The sequence below is a fragment of the Henckelia pumila genome, chromosome 3, assembly GCF_033568475.1.
Source record: "Henckelia pumila isolate YLH828 chromosome 3, ASM3356847v2, whole genome shotgun sequence".
Classification (NCBI taxonomy): domain Eukaryota; kingdom Viridiplantae; phylum Streptophyta; class Magnoliopsida; order Lamiales; family Gesneriaceae; genus Henckelia; species Henckelia pumila.
In genome coordinates, this window is record NC_133122.1 from 29,701,098 (window position 1) to 29,722,142 (window position 21,045).

The 21,045-nt window shown below is 32.1% G+C and overlaps 3 protein-coding genes across 3 annotated transcripts; 1 reads left to right on the forward strand and 2 right to left on the reverse strand.

The window, feature by feature from the left end:
• Positions 1-1,383: 1,383 nt before the first annotated feature.
• On the reverse strand, positions 1,384-2,475 carry LOC140888360 (uncharacterized). Its single transcript, XM_073296038.1, has one exon. The coding sequence runs from the start codon at positions 2,473-2,475 to the stop codon at positions 1,384-1,386; it is 1,092 nt and encodes a 363-aa protein (XP_073152139.1).
• Positions 2,476-4,856: 2,381 nt separating this feature from the next.
• On the reverse strand, positions 4,857-7,553 carry LOC140892301 (nudix hydrolase 8-like). Its single transcript, XM_073301147.1, has 9 exons — positions 7,357-7,553; positions 6,996-7,264; positions 6,641-6,706; positions 6,400-6,537; positions 6,241-6,315; positions 6,102-6,152; positions 5,546-5,580; positions 5,309-5,417; positions 4,857-5,181 (listed from the first exon to the last, which is right to left on the reverse strand). Exons 1-9 carry the CDS (start codon positions 7,523-7,525, stop codon positions 4,993-4,995), a joined length of 1,101 nt encoding a protein of 366 aa, XP_073157248.1. The 5' UTR covers positions 7,526-7,553; the 3' UTR covers positions 4,857-4,992.
• A 3,433-nt stretch (positions 7,554-10,986) lies between these two features.
• Positions 10,987-16,752, forward strand: LOC140887067 (mitochondrial-processing peptidase subunit alpha-like). Its single transcript, XM_073294091.1, has 12 exons — positions 10,987-11,173; positions 11,958-12,197; positions 12,298-12,762; positions 12,883-13,050; positions 13,155-13,235; positions 13,378-13,444; positions 13,668-13,765; positions 14,599-14,671; positions 14,992-15,062; positions 15,214-15,263; positions 16,127-16,239; positions 16,350-16,752. Exons 1-12 carry the CDS (start codon positions 11,135-11,137, stop codon positions 16,400-16,402), a joined length of 1,518 nt encoding a protein of 505 aa, XP_073150192.1. The 5' UTR covers positions 10,987-11,134; the 3' UTR covers positions 16,403-16,752.
• The last annotated feature ends 4,293 nt before the right edge of the window (positions 16,753-21,045 follow it).

Consider the following 21,045-nt stretch of genomic DNA (forward strand, 5'->3'; position numbering starts at 1 on the left):
AATTTATTTGCAATACCTTGCAAATGGACTATTCTTGAATCTCAAGTTCACATTCATTTGTCCGATAATCAAAATGATGTAATGATGCATTCCAAGTTAATTAACTTGGTGATCTCATATTTTCTCCCCCTAATCATCGCATATGCAAATTTATTCTTAAACTCTTGGCCAAAAGCTAGTTGTAAAGGGGAGAAATCATGGTAACTAGTCAATCTGATGCGTATAAGTGTTGTTATATACAAAATATCATATACCCATATATTTGAGGAGTTTTGTTCTCATTATAAATGGTTAGCTATCAATTGGAGACGCTTAATCAAAAATTTCGCTAAACCATTTTGTATATGAACCTTTGCAACAAGATGTTCAATAATTATCCCAATTGACATACTAGTCATTAAAAATTTTGGGATGCATCAGCATTATCAATAAAATCCTCTTGATAAATTGCAAACATTAGTTTGCGATGTGATAATAAATACACATGCAACCATTTCGTAAATATATAAAATATTTTAATGGTTCACATAATCGGATAATGCGCCCATAAATATCACCTTGTATCATTTTAAAATGTAGGTGATTCAATATCAATTTTAGCTGATGAAGGCTTATAATTTGCCTTGAGAACAAGCAACACATGAGAATTAATAATCTCTCTTTCTTTAATTGATGCCCATATGAATTCTCAATATTATTTTCGCATCATTGTCAAATTGGAATTTCCCAATTTGATTATGCCAAGTCATAAACATATTCATATCAATGAATTTCTTGGCTAACCGTTGTATTCGTCTCCACTACATTTATTTTGTGTAGTATAAGCCATAAGTAAATGTCGACAATTTTTCAACAATGTATTTCTTTCTCGACATTTCTTTCGAAATAAAAGATATCATTTTTTTCTTGGCGTATAGTCTCAATATGATATCCATTCCGACGGATATCTTGAAAGCTCATAAATTTCTTTGAGACTTATGAGAGAGTAACACAATTTGTCTCTTTAGAGCTTTCAATAATGCTTGTACTTTCAAAAATTGTGTTGACATAACCTTTTCTCATTTGTAAATATGAGAAATATTTATTTCATTGAATATGGAATGCGTCATTGCGTTGTCAACACGACATAAATCTCTATTGATTTCATGTCCAAAATCCATATTCTATTCACAATAATAAATTTAATAAGAATAAACACATTTTATTCATTTAGAGACAATATGAAATAAATAACTTTGATTCATAATAAAAACATTCAAACCAATTTAAAATTTAAATTAATCAAACCAATAGTCTTCTCAAATAAACCATATAAATAATCCCTAAACATGACATTTAAATAAATAAAAACCAAAATGACCAAATAAAAGATAATCAATAACTTTAATAATATTGCACGCTTCCATCTCCAATCAAATGATCAATCTTTCCTTCCGGATCTTTAAAGAAATCAGAAACATCAAAATTTGCCGAAAGAGATGGGCTTTGGCTTAAATTTTCACCTTGATGAATAAAATTAGTTTCAACATCTTTTGCCTTTTCTTTTGATGTTTGATAAAGATAAAAAAGGTGTTTCGGCGTACGACAATTATTATACCAATGCATTTTATCTCCACATCTATAGTACCCATTTTCTGAATTCATTGATTTATCATTTTGACCACTTTCAACATTTTTCTCTTGGTCATTACCACACTTTTTGGAATTTCCATTCCTTTGATCATTATTATTATTATAATCATCGTTAAAGTAACGAGGTTTTTCATGCCCACGACCATATGGATGAAAGCGTCCTCGACCGCGCCCACGGCCACGGCTACGCCCACGATCAAATCCGGTCTTATTTTGTTTCATCTTTTCATCATGCATTGCCACATTCACTTCAGGGAATGAGTTGGCACCCGTGGGACGAATTTCATGATTTTTCATCAATAACTCATTATTTTGCTCAGCCACAAGCAAACATGAAATCAAATCAGAATACTTCTTAAAACCTTTCTCTCTATACTGCTGTTGTAAGACAACCTTAGAGGCATGAAATGTGGAATATGTTTTTTCCAACAAATCATCATCATTTATTTTTTCTCCACACAATTTCAATTGTGAACTGATGCGAAACAATGCATAATTATATTCACTTACAGACTTAAAATCTTGTAAGCGCAAGTGCATCCAATCATAATGTGCTTTTGGAAGAATCACCGTTTTTTGATGACTATATCTCTCTTTCAAATAATTCCATAGATCAAGCGGATCTTTTATCGTCAAATACTCAATTTTTAAACCATCATGAAGATGGTGACGAAGGAATATCATAGCCTTTGCACGATTTTGCGATGATTCATTATTTTCATCTTTGATGGTATCTCCAATACCCATAGCATCTAGATGTATTTCAGCATCTAGTATCCAAGAGAGATAATTCTTGCCGGTGATATCAAGAGCGGCAAATTCAAGTTTTGAGATATTCGACATGATGAAATCTATATTTCACAAAAATCATAAATTAGTGACATTAATTAAACCGAATTTAAAATGTACATGACATACAATAAAAACATTGTTCGAAACTAATAAGGGTTAGAAAGATTACATCTAATATGTGATACATGATAACCAATCGAACAAAACAAAAAAAAAACGTAAAACGAATAATAATTGTGCATGTCATCGTGGTCCTGGAAGAATTGAAAAAGAAACAACTAAAACATTCATCATCATATCACATATTAAATATTATTAATACGATCATGCTTTAATTTCATAATTTGAAATATACGGCAAAGTTATGAATGCCAACCAAAAAAAGGAGACGAAACACTTGGCAAACAAATATTCAATCGTGCGAGTGATGGTGATGCATGATATGTGTCATACCGTATGTATTTAATCGCAAAAAGAAAAGTACGATATGAACAAAGAACAAAATATTTAACAGTCGCTGATCATAGATAAATCGATCATGCAATCGTGCTGATAACGTGTTATAAAAAAAAGCAAGAAACTAACCAAAGAATATGCAAAAGAAATAAGTAATTCAATATATCAAAAGTATTACATGAGTGACCTATTTATAGGTACAAGAAATTCTCGGATATGATAACTATGATATTACAAGGAAGTGATATTATATTGATTCTTTACCATCTCCCGGAGATTTGATTATGATTTTCTCCGATCACCCAAATCTTTGACATCCATAATATTGTAACCTTTAGTTAATTATAAAAATTACTAACTGATTTTTCTAAATCCTAAAAAGTAATTAATTATGTTAAAATATTATGCACGTGAATTGTCGTGTGTGTGAGTCGTTTATTTTTTTATTTTTTATTTTTATGGTCGTTAGTTAATTAGAATAACTCCTTTTGCTTTTCATTTCTGTGTTGGTTTCGACGAAATAACCTAACATTATTTTCTATCGGTTTGGGATCTTATCCATAGGATAAAAATATAAGGAAAATAAAAAAACCTTTTGATCCATTATTATTATTATTATTATTATTATTATTATTATTATTATTATTATTATTTAGTTTGGTGTACTATTTAATTTGTTTTTATTTTTGTTTTGTTTTGTTTTTTTTTTTGCTGTAAGACTCATTAATTTGCCCGAGTGCAAACATTGCACCGATACCAGAAAACATTAACGTGATATTGAAAATGCTTGTGTACGTGGCGTTAGAAACTGATAGGGGTGATGCTACGTATACACGGAGAGTTACATAAATATACGTTAAGTTACACGTTGCACTTGAAATTACATAAATATATTTAATGTATTTTGGAAAAAAATTTTCAAATCAAATGAAGGGATAATTTTGTAATTTCATGTATAGTGTGTAACCCAATGTGTAAATCAATGTGTTATGTAGCATTTTCCAACTGATAATTTGTCTGATATCACTCCAGCTAGCGATTGTACTAAAATTAAAAAATTAATGTATGAAAATTGAAAATTGGACAGGGGCGGAGAGTGGATATGGGCAATAGTGGGTTATTGCCCAGCAGGATCTGGATCAAACTTTAGTAGCCTAAGTAAGTGTGTGAATGCATGGTAACAATTTATTGTTCGTCAAAATTGCAGCTCCAATTTGTGAAATGGTGGAGATATTATTTAAAGATTAAAACCACTAGTAGATTCAGAAAGCTAGTAAAGGCTTTGACAAAGATTCTATCAATTAAAATTGATATTACTCTTCGAATTTGAGAATTAATTTTAGAAATCAAAATCTTACCATAACTAATAAAACCCAAGATGTATTATGTCTTCTCATATTTTCCCTCTAGCTTCGAATCAAAAAAATTTCCACGATTACTCAAAGATTTTGGTCCACAAGCAAAACAATTAAATCTTTAAGAATTTTTTGGTTCAATAAAATGAATGAATTAATTGGAGATAAAGAGTTGTGAAATTTTTCAGAATAATTAATTGAAAAAACTTAAGAGATTATTGGTATGCTCTCCGTAAATTTATAGAGACATTGAAAATTAAACTCTCATAAGAGAAAAATAAGAATTTGGAATTTTACTTGATGAGAAAATGAGGAAAATAAAATATGTGTGATACACCTCAAAAAGGAAAAATTGATTATTTCGTTCAAAATATTTTGCGCACCTGTATAAAAACTTATAGCCACGTCTTGCTACTTTTGCTATTTCTTCTTTCTTCTCTTTTGTTTGGAAGGATGGAATGTTCCCTTTTTTGTTAGTAGATTTTGTAATAAACGATTTGAATTCTTAATAATATATTAATATTACAAGTTTTACTGTCAAAAAAAAAAAAAAATTCTGGCCACGTCACTTAATTGGACAAGCTCAATATATAGTACATAGAATATTATTTTGCCAAGAAAACAAATTACAATTTTCTCTCTTATTAACCATATCACAACAATCTACTGATCAAATGCACGAACATTTTACACAAACGTTAATTCCAAATTTTCACAACGGTCCAGTCCCGTTACACTAACAGAACACAAATTTTCACTACTTGACATTCACATACTTGTAATACAAGTATGATAGCTTCCGGCCATCAAATTTAGATATCACCTGGCGTGCAAAGAATCCACTGTAATTTTTTTCATATGTTTCCATACAAATCTCAATCACCCTCTTCGACATCTCGTCTTCTTCGTAAAATTCTTGCTTCAAGAGTTCATCCACACTTATCCACTGGAAAACATATATATATCAGCACATATGTAACAGCAAATAACATAATTTGCAAGCACTGTAATAATATGAGCAATCAAGGCCCACACATATATATAATTTGATCATAAACAAAATTTTCGAGTACCTTCGCGTCCTGAATTTCGTTTTCGTCGATCTTGATCTCGAACGATAATGGCTTAAGCACGCAGACAAATAGCAAATCTGACTTCTCAAAAGCCACCCTGTGGACATGTCTGGTTCCAAGGGAAAATAGATTTTTTTTTTAAAAAAAATATTAATAAATATTTGCATTATCAGATTAATTTATGTGTTTAGATTTTCATAACCTTGAATATAAAATAAAGAATCATGTAGAACTGACCTGAAAGCTACCAGTTCCAAGAATCTTGTGTCTATCTGCATCATTTAACAGATAGCTAGTTTGGTTAATTAGTTACGAATTTGGATTCTTTGACAGTGCACAACACAGATGTTGTGTACTACCAAGCCGTTGGATCGTGAGGTCCACATGATCCAACGGTGGTACTGCAGAGGCGTTTTGATCATGCATGAATGCTAATGTGAAGTAATTAATTAAAAAAATTAGAAAAACTGAAATTTTGTTTTTGTATGTTTGTTACTTTGCGATTTCGGTCCTCTACGTTTTCATATTTCAGTTTTAGTCCTGCATGTTTTGATTTTTGGCAATTTGAGTTCATTTTCTTTCAAAAATGCTTACGTGACACTGTAAACGTCAGCTCCACATCAGCGCCACATCAAAAAAAAGATTAAAATTGCCAAAAAAATAAAGATAGCGAACTAAAAATGAAATCTAAAAATATAAAGGACTGAATTCGCAAAGTGACAAACATACCGGACCAAAAAAACAATTTTCCGGAAAAAATTTGATGGAATTTATAATAAACTTTTTTACTTACACCAGTTTCTTCTTTCACTTCTCTTACAGCTCCTGAGAACAATTCTTCTGACTGGCATGGAAATAAATAAAATTTAACAAATTCATAAATCATAAAAATAAAATAAAAATATAATCCATAATCAGATATATACATATACCTTATTGATATAGCCAGTAGGCAGTTTCCAAACTCCGGCGCAAAGACAAGAACACTTCTCTTTTACCACAAGAATCTGATCATTTCGTTGCAAATTGTTTACATCGATTCGACGAAGGATATACACTAGCACACACGAGCTTGATCACAACATAGATACCTGTTTTTGATCATTAATAACGAATCCCGCGATGCCTATTTGATGCGAAGGTCCCGAAGGTAGCAGGCAAGGCTCATCAGGGATCCAATATGTTAGCATGACGTATCCAGGCTCGGCATGGTGATATATAAAACCTTCCTGTATACACATAAAAATCAAGCACATAAATATGGAATCACCATCGAAATTCTCTGTTATTAAAATTTTCATTTTGAATGGAATATATATGCACAGAACAAACCTGAATAGCTATTGGGACAAGATCAGCTTGTTCTTCCAACAATTTTAGCCATATACCCTTTTTTCTCTGTATGGAAGGATTGAATTATGACCTATGAGATTCTTTGATATTTATTTTAGGGAAAATTACTCTTTTGGTCGTATATGTTTGCTATATATTGATAATTTTAGTAATTTTTATAACTTGACGCTAACATAGAACCAATGCAGTAGTGACAAATCGGCATCCGAATGAAAAATGACTAAAATCTCCAAAAAGAAATTTACCAGGCATAATACACAGAGATTAACATATTTCAAAGTGACAAAGTTAGGAATTTAAGGTAAAATAATTAGCAAGAAGTGATGTTGAAGACCTTGGATTTCCAGCATGATAAAGAAGTCCTGAGTGCCGATGCAAAACCGTTTGCACTCGAAGGTAAGCTTGTCGGTTCCACGACAACTCCATTGTATTCGTCGTCCCACGCATCCAATAATTCAATGGATAAATTTGGTGTTACCGTGTCTGCGGACAGAACACGAACCCCTTTCTCATGTGCATGATTTTCGCGGCGTAAATGTCGTGTTGGATTAGAGTCGAGCTTAAAACTTGGCATTTTGCCAGTACCATGCTTGGAAGAAGGGCCTGATATATAGGAGAAACGAGTTTTCAAGTGTTATTTGGACCTCAAAATTAGTATAAAACATAGAATTCATGCAAAAAAAGTAACTACTCACTGTGGTGAAATATGACCGTATAATTGGGATTATAGTTGGTCCATGCAATTCTTGAATCAGCCCCAGCAACATTGTGGCCAAGAAAACCAGGCGATTTGCAGGCCATACTATGATTCGATGCCATAGTTTTTGTTCTAAATTTCGAGTTCGATCGGGATCGATGCTTCATCTTGTAAATATATAATCCATGCTAGTTGATTTAGAGAACAAGAAAAGATAAGAGGGGAATAGAATCCTCCTAGCAACATACATGTCAAGTAGATCATGTAGAAAATGATGTGGGAAACTTGGGCTTTGTTTGTTAATAATGTATTTAAAATTATTTTCTCATTTCCAAAAGTTACCAAAACTAATACTCAAAGTTTGATTTTTATTTTATTTTATTTTATTTTCACCTCTCTAATTATAATCATTACATTTAATTTAACTTCTCCCCCCTACCAAAAATTTCTTTATGATACTATATATTGTAACAAAATATATTGGAAAAATTGCTTTTTTGGTCCTTTATGTTTGTCACTTTGCGATTTCAGTCCTTTATATTTTCAGATTTCAGTTTTAGTCTGTTATCTTTATTTTTTTGGCAATTTTAGTCCTTTTTCCGACGTGGCGCTGACGTGTCACCAATTAGTGCTGATGTGGAGCTGATGTGTACAGTGCCACATAAGCATTTTTGAATAAAAAAGACCAAAATTTCCAAAAATCTGAACATGCAGGACTAAAACTGAAATATGAAAACATAGAGGACCAAAATCGGAAAGTGAAAAACATACCGAACCAAATTTACAGTTTTCCCAAATATACTATATAAAAATCAGAATTTTGTGTCGGTTGTGTTTTTTTTATGTGCTTTAAATTTAGTCCAATGTTTTATCAAATTTCATTTGTCGTCCTGAATCTGAGTTTTCAGCAGTGCCATGTTGGTGTCATTGATGCATGTTTGCTACATGCATCAACATCCCATCATTGTAATGTTGCAAAAAAAAAAAAAAAACTAAAGCCAAACAGATATCAAAGATAACTGAAAAAAAAGACAGATATCAAAGATTGCGTACAAATTAAAATTAAAATTTGATTATACACATAATCAAACTCACAAAGAAGACATCAAAATCATAGTTTTTGCTCCATTAAAAATATTAGCAACTTAATTCTAAATATCAAATCTACATCCATCTTACGTCTTTCTAAGGTAGTGTTTGCAACCTCTAAAAATAAGTGATTATGGAGATTTTCTTAAAAATTTCTTAAGAAAATATCCATAATCACTTATTTTTAGAGGTTACAAATAGGAGTGGGAAAAAATACCGAATTTTCGGTATACCGAGGTTACCGTACCGAAAAAATACCAAATTTACCAAATTTTCAGTAAGTTACGGTAACGATATCGACTTTTTCGGTACGGTAACGGTATGAAATTTGAAAATTTTGGTATATACCGATATATCGATATACCAAAATATTATATAACAATTTAAAAATATATAATAATTTAAACAATAAATTTCTAAATTATAAAAAATATAAGGTTTTTTCTTGGGTATAAAACTTTATATACCAATACCATATCGAAATCTCGATATACCTTAAAATTTCGGTATAATCGATACGCTAGTTATATATACCGAAATTTTCGGTCTACCAATTTTCAGTATACCGAAATGTTCGTTACGGTATCAATATAAGAAAATTATATACATAATTTTCGATACAATATATATTTTTCGGTATTCATGGTACGATATGTCACCCCTAATTACAAACATTACCTAAATATCATATGCCGATAAATCGAATCAGAAACTATTAAATTATGAGTTTGAACAAAAGGTTGATGGATGAGTGCATGCATTTATTCTTTATACCGATTAGCCAGCCAGCCAACCATCTTCACTATTCCAGAACTCCACAATGTTAATTCCCTCTCGACGTGACGTCTCGACCTTAAGAGAGACTATTCTATCCACGTAATGTGTTTTATCACCACTTATCTCGCATCTCTTTTGCTAAAATTGCTCAGGTGTATAATTTTGCTTAGGTATTTTTTTAAAAAAATGATTCTACGAAATTATATGGTCGAATTGATACATATATATGTGGATTCAAAAATAATAGTTTTAATATAAAGTATTCAATGAATAAAATTTATTGATATTGATAAGCAATAATTGTCGTCGTTGCACATAGTTAAACACTGGAGTTGCACAGTTTTTGCCACAGAATCAAGGCCCATGTGATGAGATCGTCATGCAATATGTAGTAAATCATAGGAAGAGATTTCATGAAGTTTTGTTTTCAACAACATCGAAAATTCAAGAAAAATGATACGTGATACTCATCCAGAAGATACAATTGCCATGTCCATCAGTCATATCGATGGAGGATAATCTCAAATCACTATTTTAGTTAGGTTTTCTTGTACAAGTATGCCTTATAGGCGACAATTGTGAAAGTTTTTGAAAATATCTATTTTTCATACAAATTGTTAGATTTTGATTTTATCTTGTCAATATTTATAGAACTTAGCAAGAAACTCGTTTGTTGTGGATTTCGTCAACTTGTCATTCTTAGGTTCCAAAAAAAAAAAATTCTTTTGAGTTTAAGTTTTTGATATCGTTTTATAATCGTTATTTTGGTTACTACATGATTATATGTAACGAGTCAAAATACACCACTTTTGAAACTAGCTTTGAGTTCTTGGGTTTGTTTTTCACCATAGTTGTTTTGATTCATGTTCCTAGTTCATTGGATATCGGGTTCACACACTTTGATGTCGGTTCTCTATCATTTGGTATCAAAGTTTTGGTTCTGTGACAAGTTTTGTCTATCTTTTTTTAATTTTCGTTGAGTCGATTATTCAAAATAAAGTTGATTATTTTTTTTGAGTCACGATAATTTCACAAAATTATCGTATTTTTGTTTTCTTGGATTCTTGACAAAAACTTGAAAAAAAAAAGAGATAAGTTCGAAAATCGCACTACAAGAAAGGCATATTAGATTCAAAGTTTTATTTGACTGAAACTTCTTTGTTGGGGTCAAAGACTCAAACTTTCCTTATTTATTCTTAATTTGTTTGATCTAGTTTACATATTTAACTCTTTCCATCGTTTTGTTCTTCAATGAAAACTTGGTATGATGACGGTCACACAAGATGTCATGTCAAGAATAAGGTTTGCACAATGATTATTAGTAATGTTTTGCAATAAATATGACAAGTATTGAGAGAATTGAAAATTTGAGATTGACTACTTTAAAACATCCTCCTATATAAAACTTCAATAGTTGATTGTTTGTGGGGACATGATGGTAACTAAGCAAGTGAGAGTTTCATTTTCTTTTGAGAACTACGCATATGAAATGTTTTGTGAATCGTATGTTTTGTGAATCGTGATGTTGCTTCTATCATCGTTAGTCAAATGATTAGGTAAATTTTGCAAAATGACTTTCAAAACAAAAAAAAATACAAAAACTAAAAAAAAAAAAAAAATGAAAAGATTATATTTCAATATCATCGTGGAACCAAATTATTTATAATTCACAAAAAATCTGGACCAAACCCAATAGCTTTAAAAGTCGAAATAACGGGCCGTTCAAGCCCATAAATATAAACCGGTCCGGTTTGTCCGTCCATCTGACCCGGCCTCGTTGCCATTTTTCTTCCTTTCTTCTCCTTCCCGCAGTCGCTGCTTTCCCAGACCTCTTCTCTTCTCACGCACTCACACAGTCAAAATCACTCATTTTCTTTTCGATTCGAAGAATCGATTATCGGATTTTCAGTATGCACAGAGCAGCGGCATCTCGGCTTCGAGCTCTCAAGGTTTGCATCAGTAGCGAGCCCCATCTTAACCCTAGCTCCTCTTATTCAGCAATATGCGCGTGTATTTTTGTTTCTAGATGCATGATTCTATTTTCGAGATCTGGTGGATGCCCAGACATGGGTTGTGTGATTTAGTTGGATCGTGGCCTCTTATGTTGCTTCGTTTGCGTTGATGTAAAATGTCTGCTTTTGTGTAATACGGTAAGATGTTTATCATCTTAAGCTCATTTTATTGGAAATGAGAAGCTATCAGCTAGATGATACATATCGGGGGGCATTTGTCGGAGGCTGTGAGCTTGTCTCTCTGATAAAATTGCTGCTTTCGCAATAGGCGGAGAGTGATTGTTCAAAAAATTATTAAGCAGAATCTGCTTTGGCCTTCTGGATTTGTCATTTTCGGAAATTACCTGCTCATGGAGTGTGTAGGGGCGCACTTATTAGCTGCAAATGTTTCATTCTATCTAGTCAAAATTGACATTAATGATAAAGTTTGAGTTTTTATATGGTTGGTGCAAATTTGTTGTGCATTTGGTCATTTTGCAATTTGTAATTTTCGTAAGAGGATTCTGTACCTTTGGCCATGAAGCTAGTGTGCAATAGTATCTTGTATTTTTGTATCTCGACTTGTATTGAGTTTTTTGAATGTTAATTATTATAGTTTCACTTAGAAATTAAGTATTTTGGTTCAATTGCGCATTTGCACTTCAATTGTGCTTCAAAAAAAAAATGTTTGCTATGATATTTAAGTCTCAGGGGACCTTGGTTTCCTTTTCTGCCCTAACAGACTCACGCAGGCCATGGAGGATTGACTAGATATGCGAGTACAGCTGTTGTTGCTTCCAAGTCACCATCAGGAGGTTTGTTTGGTTGGTTAACCGGTGAGAAGTCCTCGCCACTTCCCCCTCTAGACTTCCCACTTAAGGATGTAGTTCTTCCCGCATCATTACCTGATTATGTTGAGCCTGGAAAGACTAAAATAACCACTCTTCCAAATGGTCTCAAGATTGCTTCTGAAGTATCAGCGGTATGACATATCATACTCTACATCTCTATCTCAGCATGGGGAATTCAAAATATTTTGGTTCTCTCTGAATGGTGTATAATTGGTTAAACGTGTTTTTCAGAACCCTGCTGCTTCAATTGGGTTATATGTTGATTGCGGCTCAATCCATGAAACTCCAGCTTCTTATGGGATCACACATTTATTGGAACGTATGGCGTTCAAAAGTACCACTAACCGGAGCCACCTACGTATTGTGCGAGAAGTTGAGGCAATTGGTGGTAATGTAACTGCGTCTGCCTCTCGGGAGCATATGAGTTACACCTATGATGCATTGAAGACCTATGTCCCTCAAATGGTAGAGCTCCTTATTGACAGTGTTAGAAACCCGGCTTTTTTGGATTGGGAAGTTAATGAACAACTCCTGAAGGTGAATTCTGATATTAGCGAGTGCTTGAAAAACCCTCAGCACTTGCTTTTGGAGGCCGTTCATTCAACTGGTTACTCTGGTCCCTATGGAAATTCTCTTATGGCTTCAGAATCTGCAGTCAGTAGATTGAACAGCTCTGTTTTGGAGGAGTTTGTTGCAGTAAGTCCCAAGTCGTGGTTTTTTAATTTTATTTTTCCAGCTTCTTGTTTTAATCAGGTTCTTCAGGATCACTGTCAAATTCTTTTGTTCTGTGACTAGAAATGTTTCTGATTCTGTTAGGAAAACTACACGGCTTCTAGGATGATCCTTGCAGCTTCTGGTGTTGAGCATGATAAACTGTTAGAATATGCTGAGCCTCTGCTATCAGATCTACCAGTTGTTTCTCAACCTTCAGAACCTAAGCCTATTTATACTGGAGGTGATTTTCGTCAACAAGGAGAATCAGGGGTACGTATCAGTGTACCACAATTTACACCAGTTCTCTAAATGTTCGTTTAAACTCTGGCAATAACCTTTTTCTAACCTCTTAATCCACCAACAAAATTGTTTAGATGACTCACTTTGCTCTCGCCTTCGAACTTCCTGGTGGCTGGATCAAAGAAAAGGATGCTATGATATTGACAGTTCTTCAGGTTTGCCGTTCAATTTTTTATTCATTTGTTTTTTAATTATATAAAACTGTATAGTGTTTTTCCCTGACCTCCTGACTTTCTTCTCTATTTGAACGTCATCGTGCTGCTTGCAAGAAGTACACTGATTGTATTTGTCTTGTAGATGCTCATGGGAGGAGGTGGGTCTTTCTCTGCTGGTGGTCCTGGAAAGGGGATGTACTCAAGATTATGTATGTCATTAATTGTTTTTGTAAATGTAATTAATAGATCAAATTAAGCGTTTGATTTAGAAAGTTGCATTTTTTGTAAACTCTGGCAATTCTCTTAAACAATCAACACATTTTTTGATTTGTTGTCAGTTGATGCTATCTTATCATTTATTTATTTATTTTCTTCTTTGAATGAGTTGTTATCAGTTCAGCTTGTCACATTTTTCTTTTGATTGGTGAACAGATCTTCGTGTTCTGAATGAGCATCCTCAGATTCAATCCTTTTCTGCATTCAGTAGCATTTTCAATCATACTGGATTATTTGGAATTCAAGGCTCCACGGTAGGTTCTAGTATTTCTCACTTTGAGGAGATTGTGTATGGATTTGTTTTGGTGTTTAATCCTGTGACATCTCAATGGACATAGCCATGCATTTTGTGTTGAGACACATCTGAATGATGTTTAGGGTTTTATGACTTCTTTATTATTAATCTCAATTCTCAACCATGACCCATTATTGTTTTCTCCGTCTCTTCTTTCAGTTTGAAATGCCGATGCTTTAAATTTTAAAATTCTATTGACGAACTGCACCTTGTGAGATAATAATGATGAATAAATTAAAGAATTCTAGGAAGAAAGTTTGTGCTTTGTGGTGATATTTAATGATGCTCAAGATCCTAAGGTAGCAAACCAAGGATGGTTCCGTTTTTAGTCCTCTGAAACTAAATTGTGGATCAATCATGAAAAGAGGTAAAAAAGTTATTGTATGAAGTTTGAAAAAGACAGTCTTTATCCATTTTTCATGAACTTTACTTTGATAATGATGTATTTAATGTGTTCAACAAACTTCAAACTATAACGTCTACTTTCAATACTTAGGAGTAGATTGCAGATTCAGTCTGTACAAGAGCTTCAACTTCCTTTATGATTGGTTAATATTAAATAGGCAAATGTATGTACAAATTGCTTTTTTGTTTTAATTATGTTTTGGTGATTTATTTCTTAACTAAGGTTTGCAGAAAACTGATCATGCTTGAGGACTTTACAAAATAAAAATTTTGTGGCACGTGACCTGAGAACACGGGGAATAACCTGTTTCATTGCTTACTTGTGGGTATTGTCCCTATGTTCTTATTTCTTAATTGAAATTGATGAGGCCATTTGTTTGAATTCAGGGATCTGATTTTGCGACAAATGCGATTGACATAGCTGTTAAAGAACTCATTGCGGTTGCAACTCCTGGAGAAGGTCTGGCACAAGAGTTTTCAATATCATAATTTAATTTTTGATTTTGCGTTTTGATGCACTTTCTGCATAGGTTTCCTGTTGATCCTGAAAGGCTACCATAATATGCTTCCTAATTCCTATATCTGAAATTTGTCACAAACATCTTTCTTCCGAGTAAAGACTCTCTGATGATAGCTAAAACTGCCCCTTCAGTATTGTACATTATATGAGAGTATCGAAAATTGCCTGTTAATAAAATTTATGTACATCCTGTTTATGGATGTGATATGCGAATACTCTTTTTACTGAACTTTGTTCCTGCCAACATGTTTGTCTTGCAGTTAATGCTGTGCAACTTGATCGGGCTAAACAATCAACAAAATCTGCCATTTTGATGAACCTAGAATCCAGAGTATGCAACAGCCTGTACCTTTAAAGAAAACTCTTTCTAAAATTTACTGTAGAAATTTTAAGGCCAATTAACTTGAAATGTTCTACCGATGGTGTGTGGTTATTCTTGTTGTATTTGGATATTTAAGTTGCTACTTCAATTTTGATTGCAGATGGTTGCATCAGAAGACATAGGTAAACAAATTTTGACGTATGGAGAGAGGTATGTCAAGTTATGTCTGTCGCTGATTTCTGGCTAATAGTATTAGGGGATACCTCAAAATTTATGTTCTCTTTCTTGCTTTGGTTGTATTGAATGATATCCGCGTTATCACAAGTAATCCCGTTCAACCTGAATTTGAAAAAAAACTATTTTTTAAGATTACTTCTTTCAGTGCACGAAATAAAATGTTCATTACTGATCTTCAATCAGCAGATGGTAGTCATTCCAAAATTTTAATTATGTATCACAGACACTGGAATTGTCTGGGTGTATTTATTATGTACTTTATTTGATTTGAAGGAGCATTTAACTGGATTGTTCTATTTATCTTATGAATTGGATCCAACAAGATATGCTGCTCAATGAGAACTAAAGACGGATGGATTAATGAAGAAAAGATGTAGCCCATTCTAAAAAAATTTTTAATTCAATTTACTGTCCATGAACACTCCAAAGATAAATAGCCTTCGGCCAGCTCGTGTCCCTCTCAATCCACCATATTTTATTTAATCTCAGTCTGTTTTCTGGGATGGGGCTTTTTGCAATATTTTTGTGTATATTAATGCCCTGTCCCTGTAAATAAAACTAATGGCTACGCTATCTTGGACATTTGTGCGTTAGCATCTTGTTCTATATCGGTAATTTTTGGTGCGTAATAGGAGGACCATTCAAGGGGGATAGGTTAAAATATAACTGTGGTCATGGCAATGTTGAGTAGATTAGCATGCCTGTTCAACAGAATAGATACATTTTTTTTTCTATGATATACATGTTTATGCTTTGTGTGTATATTAAGCAGAGATTATGGAGTTGGACCTAATTAATGGTACTGTATGTTGTGTTTACTTGCTTTGGAATCTTAGGAAACCTGTAGAGCATTTCTTGAAGGCTGTTGATGAAGTTACTGCTCAAGATATTGCTAAAATAGTGCAAAAACTTTTATCATCTCCACTCACGATGGCATCTTATGGGGATGGTAATTACTATTTATTGAAGAATTCCTTAGCCCTACTGATACTTCACGAGTCCATAAGACATTTATTTACCACAATTTTGTATTTCACATTTATCCCGTTCATCTTGCAGTTCTGCATCTACCGAGCTACGAGGCGGTTTCCAGTAGGTTCCATTCAAAATGAAATTCCTGCCGCCGCGTTGATTATATGATCTCCTAAAATGTCTTAATCCTCGAGTGGCATTTTAAAATTTATTTTGACCGATATTTAATGGAAATAAGGTATGTCAGTTGCTTTACGTGGACAGAGATACTTGGAAAAAAAACACCTTGATGCCTGATTCATTTCATTGTATGTTTTGTAGATCGTCCTTTAAATGTTGTGATTTTGAGCTTTTTTGTATTTCTACACCTAAAGGTGGTAATAAGGCTACTGAAAAATATTAAATTTATCGGAACAAGCTACCGAGCATACGAGGCTAATTATGTTTAACTTAATAATTCGTTGGAGCAAGGTAGCCAGCATTAAAAGTATACTACAGGTTGGTTTGTTTGAGGCTGTACGTGTTTTCTCTGTATATACATTGTCGGTTGTAGTTGCTTTAAGTTATGAGTAGCTAGCCGAAGCAGTATGCATATGGGTAGGACGATCCAATTCGAAGGTGCCCTGACTGTCATGGTGTCTGAGATCTATTTACTTCAATGTTTCCTTTTGTTGTTGTTCCCTCTCTGTCATAGTTGTTCACATCTATTTCTTTTGGTAGATGGACGCATTGTAGCGACAACAAAAGGAAACACAGAAAGCAAGTAGCTTTCTGAATTCATAGGCTAAGCTGAAAACCGAAATTTTATATCATAACTGGTGTTAGAATCTGTATCAATGAATGGATGCTGGTGACATGCAAGTTATTTGATGAGTGCTTAATGTGTACTATCTTAGGGTGAAAGACAATAAAGACATGTTAGTGATGTTATGCTTGGACTAATGAATTTTTATTTCACCACTATTATATATGGATTTCAGATAATGTTCGAGTTGGAAGGATTTTTATTCAGTAGAATAATTTGAAAAGATGGATTCAGGTGATTCTATATAGTATTATACCAATGCATCAAAATATCCAAATTAGATGAACCTAACTACACAACTGGACACAAAAGTCTTGCCCAACTCAATGACGCACTTGCATCCAATTTTTCAGAGAGCTAAATGCCTTTGTGCATGGTTTGTGCCTGACGATGGATTTTAAATTCTTTTGACTTTGTTTGGATGGATGAAATTGAAGTAAATTTGAAATTTATTTCATATCAAGTCGTATAATTTTTTCAAATATGCATTCAAGATGGTGTCATTTGAAATTCATCTCTGAAATACCTTTCCGAATCATATCTAACCATCTAAATCAAATCTATCGATTCAAGGTGACTAGAGGTATTTATTTTGATAAAATGGAAAACCAAAATATGAAAAATTGCATATTTCTCTCCCTTTGATAAATTCGACAGATAATGAAATTTTGACAGCGTCGTTAATTGGATGGTGTGTTTTGAACATGAATAGATAAAATAAATGAATTCCAACAAGTTATCTTAAATAAATTGATTTAATAATATTAGAAAAATTAATGATGTCGAAACTCTATTACAGTTACATTAATGTTTAAACAAGGTCACCAAAAAAAACCCCATTTATTTTCTTTATAACATAATTTTCAAATACAAATTTACAAAAAATTACCTTTAAATTGTTGTCATGATTAGTTTGTTTCGTTAATTGAACGAAAATAAATGTTATTTTTGCATGCTCACGTTATTTAATTCATTGCAGAAAGTGTTTAGTTTAAGGGGAGAAAATTTTTAAGGTTATCAAAGTTTCCTAATTGTCATTCGAAATCGACTAAAATTTTCGAACCGGACTCGTAAATATGAAATACTAATCTTCGTAAAAGATTTCATATATTATTTATTATATAGCTGCAACAGTTAATAAATCAAATAAACAAAAGTAAGTTCAACAAGCAAAAAAATACCTGGAGACTGGAGTAAAATAGATAATATCAAACATTTTACTAAAAAAACACAATAAATAAATTAGTTTCGATATATTGGACCGATTTTCATTAATTATATCAGACAACTAAATTTCTAAACATTAATTTAAGAATGAAATTGACTACTGTTCAAATCCTTATTACATTTATCGATCGATGTATAGATAGGGGGTGTAAAAGTTTATACTTTTCAATCAATTCAGGAGGATATTTATTGCATATAATATTTAGCAATAATTGATTGGGGAACTACTATTCCTTTTTGCAAATTTCACACCCCTAGAAAATCATATTCCGACCTTTGATCATTACAATGAAATGCTTCTTTCTTTTTTTATTTATTTTTTAATTTTTTTTATACACATTACTGTTTTTACATAGTAACAATAAATTTATGTTAGCCATTTTTATGATAAATTAGAAAGTAAAGAAACTTATAAGTTATAAATATATAGCAATAATTTGTGAAAGTTCTTGGTAAAAGTCCATAAATGAAAGCTATAACTGAACTTATTTTCATTGTTATATTTCTTTTTTATATTATTTTGAGCTATGGTCTAACCATTGAGTTTCTAATCTAAAATTTAGTTCGAATTAAGATCTTGGAGTCTTATAAATTATAAAAAATCGAAAATGATGTATTTCAATCACATATAATCATTATTATGTTATAATTAAACTTATGATAAATTTCTTTGTACATTTGCTATATATGAAATGGATGTTACGCTCTCATTGATATGCTTAAATGTACTATAAATATTTATATTTATTGGGAAAAAAAGTAATAATAATGATAATAAGTGACCACATGAAAGACAATAAGCCAATTATAGATATGCAGTACCATCAAAAATTATTTTTCGCAATTAATTATTCCTAGATCACCTTTTCTTTTCACAATAATTTCAAATAAGCATTTATTTCTTTTGTATTTGAATCTTTTTTAGACGTGATGTATAAGTAAATTGCTTCAAATTCTTTTCTCATTGCTATATCATGCATATATACATATATATATATATATATATATATATATCCAAGAAAATTTAGGTCGTTAGGTAATTTACTCTCAAGATAACGTCTCATTATCCAAGACATGAGAGTTAAATTAAGCTAATAAATGAGACATTAATCCTAATGGTGAGTGAGGAGCCATAAAGTAAAATGGGGGCATAGAATGGTTTGCATGTGGCTTTTTGGGTAATGATGAGTTATATTGCATGCCTAATCATAACCAAATTAACCACATTAGTGAATGACACACCACACCACAAGTCATGTCTACTGCCGAAGAGAAAGTGAACCAACTTTTCCCACGGTTTCATGGGATATTTTTGTTTCCATCTCACTTTTATAAGTTTTCTTCGCTTGCAAAATTCATTTTTGTATACTTTTAAACTCATCAATTTATGTAATGCATGATATTAATAATAACAACGTTTCTTTACACAATTGCCAATTGTATAAGCCAAATTTTTCGCCCAAATCTTGTTTCTAATTTATCAAAGCAATTTACATATGCAAAACTTATTACTAGTCCATCTCAAATAAATTGATTTTTTTTTTTTTGAGTACATAAATCGTAATGCCTTGTTAGAATTAATGCTATAACTTCAGAAACTAACTCATTGGTTTAATAAAGTCTCTAAAAGTTGAAATGGACTTGGACAATCCTTCCTATTGAGCTAACTTTTGGGATTGAGTATTTTTAAATCCATAATTTTAACTATCAAATATTAGGTTCCATCGTTATGGATTAGAATATTTGTGGTTGGGTCACCCGTTGTCTAAATTTCATATTCCAGATGTTCATTCATGGATGTGACGATGGTGTGTTAGTTGTCTCATATCGGTTGGATAAAGTACTAGTTCCTGGGAGTTGCATATATGGAGTTGGACAACCCTTCATCTTGAGCTAGCTTTTGGAGTTAAATTAAGTCCAAGTCCATAATCTTTAAAATGACATCAGAGCTCAAACTCACCTTTATATATGTGTTGGACTTCTTGATGAGTTACTCTTAAAATGTTCATTCATGTGTGTGAGGAGAGTATGTTAATTGTCTCACATCGGTTGAATAAAGTTCTTTGGAGTTGCATATATTAAATTGGACAATCTCCCCCCTTAAGCTAGTTTTTGGATTGAATTAGGTTGAAGTTCATGATCTTAACATCTCAAAAACACAATTCTCTTTATATTTTATTAAAAGAAAGATTTCAATCTAAGTATGTTATATTTGTTCTTTTAGTCAATTTTTTAATATAATGTTGTTGTGATAATGTGACACTTTTATATATATGTGCCGTATATCACATTGACCCTCTTTCAAAAAGTTACCAAAAAATGAAAAATATAAAATTAAAACTAAAATTTGACAACATTCAAAATTAAAATTGTAGAAAAATCAGTATACATCTATATCACCAAAATTATAGTTTTCTCCTTATTGAATTAATCGTGATCGCTTATTTTAGAATTTTTGTTGTCGTACATCTGACGACCACCACATATACATCTTGGACTTTACTTTTGAAATTATATATACATATATCCAACGTACATCCTCCAATCTCCAATAAATATTGTTAGTTAATTTTTTTTTAACAAAAATCATAAATATTGTTGTTGGTTCAACTAAAATTGGAATCAAATATTCAAATCTGTTTTATTAAGATCCTACATGAGTTTTATGTTCTTAGTAAATAAAATAAAATAATTAAATTAGTGTGTAATTGTGACTAATAGCTCATCTGATATCAACGTCTCAAATTTGGG

Coding starts and splice junctions, on each gene's coding strand:
- LOC140892301 (XM_073301147.1), bottom strand. CDS start 7,525: ATGAAGCATCGATCCCGATCGAACTCGAAATTTAGAACAAAAACTATG. Junction 6,707..6,995: donor TATCATGCTGGAAATCCAAG/GTCTTCAACATC, acceptor CCTTCCATACAG/AGAAAAAAGGGTATATGGCT. Junction 6,153..6,240: donor CTACTGGCTATATCAATAAG/GTATATGTATAT, acceptor TTTCCATGCCAG/TCAGAAGAATTGTTCTCAGG.
- LOC140887067 (XM_073294091.1), top strand. CDS start 11,135: ATGCACAGAGCAGCGGCATCTCGGCTTCGAGCTCTCAAG. Junction 15,264..16,126: donor ATTTTGACGTATGGAGAGAG/GTATGTCAAGTT, acceptor TTGGAATCTTAG/GAAACCTGTAGAGCATTTCT. Junction 16,240..16,349: donor GATGGCATCTTATGGGGATG/GTAATTACTATT, acceptor TTCATCTTGCAG/TTCTGCATCTACCGAGCTAC.
- LOC140888360 (XM_073296038.1), bottom strand. CDS start 2,475: ATGTCGAATATCTCAAAACTTGAATTTGCCGCTCTTGATATCACCGGC.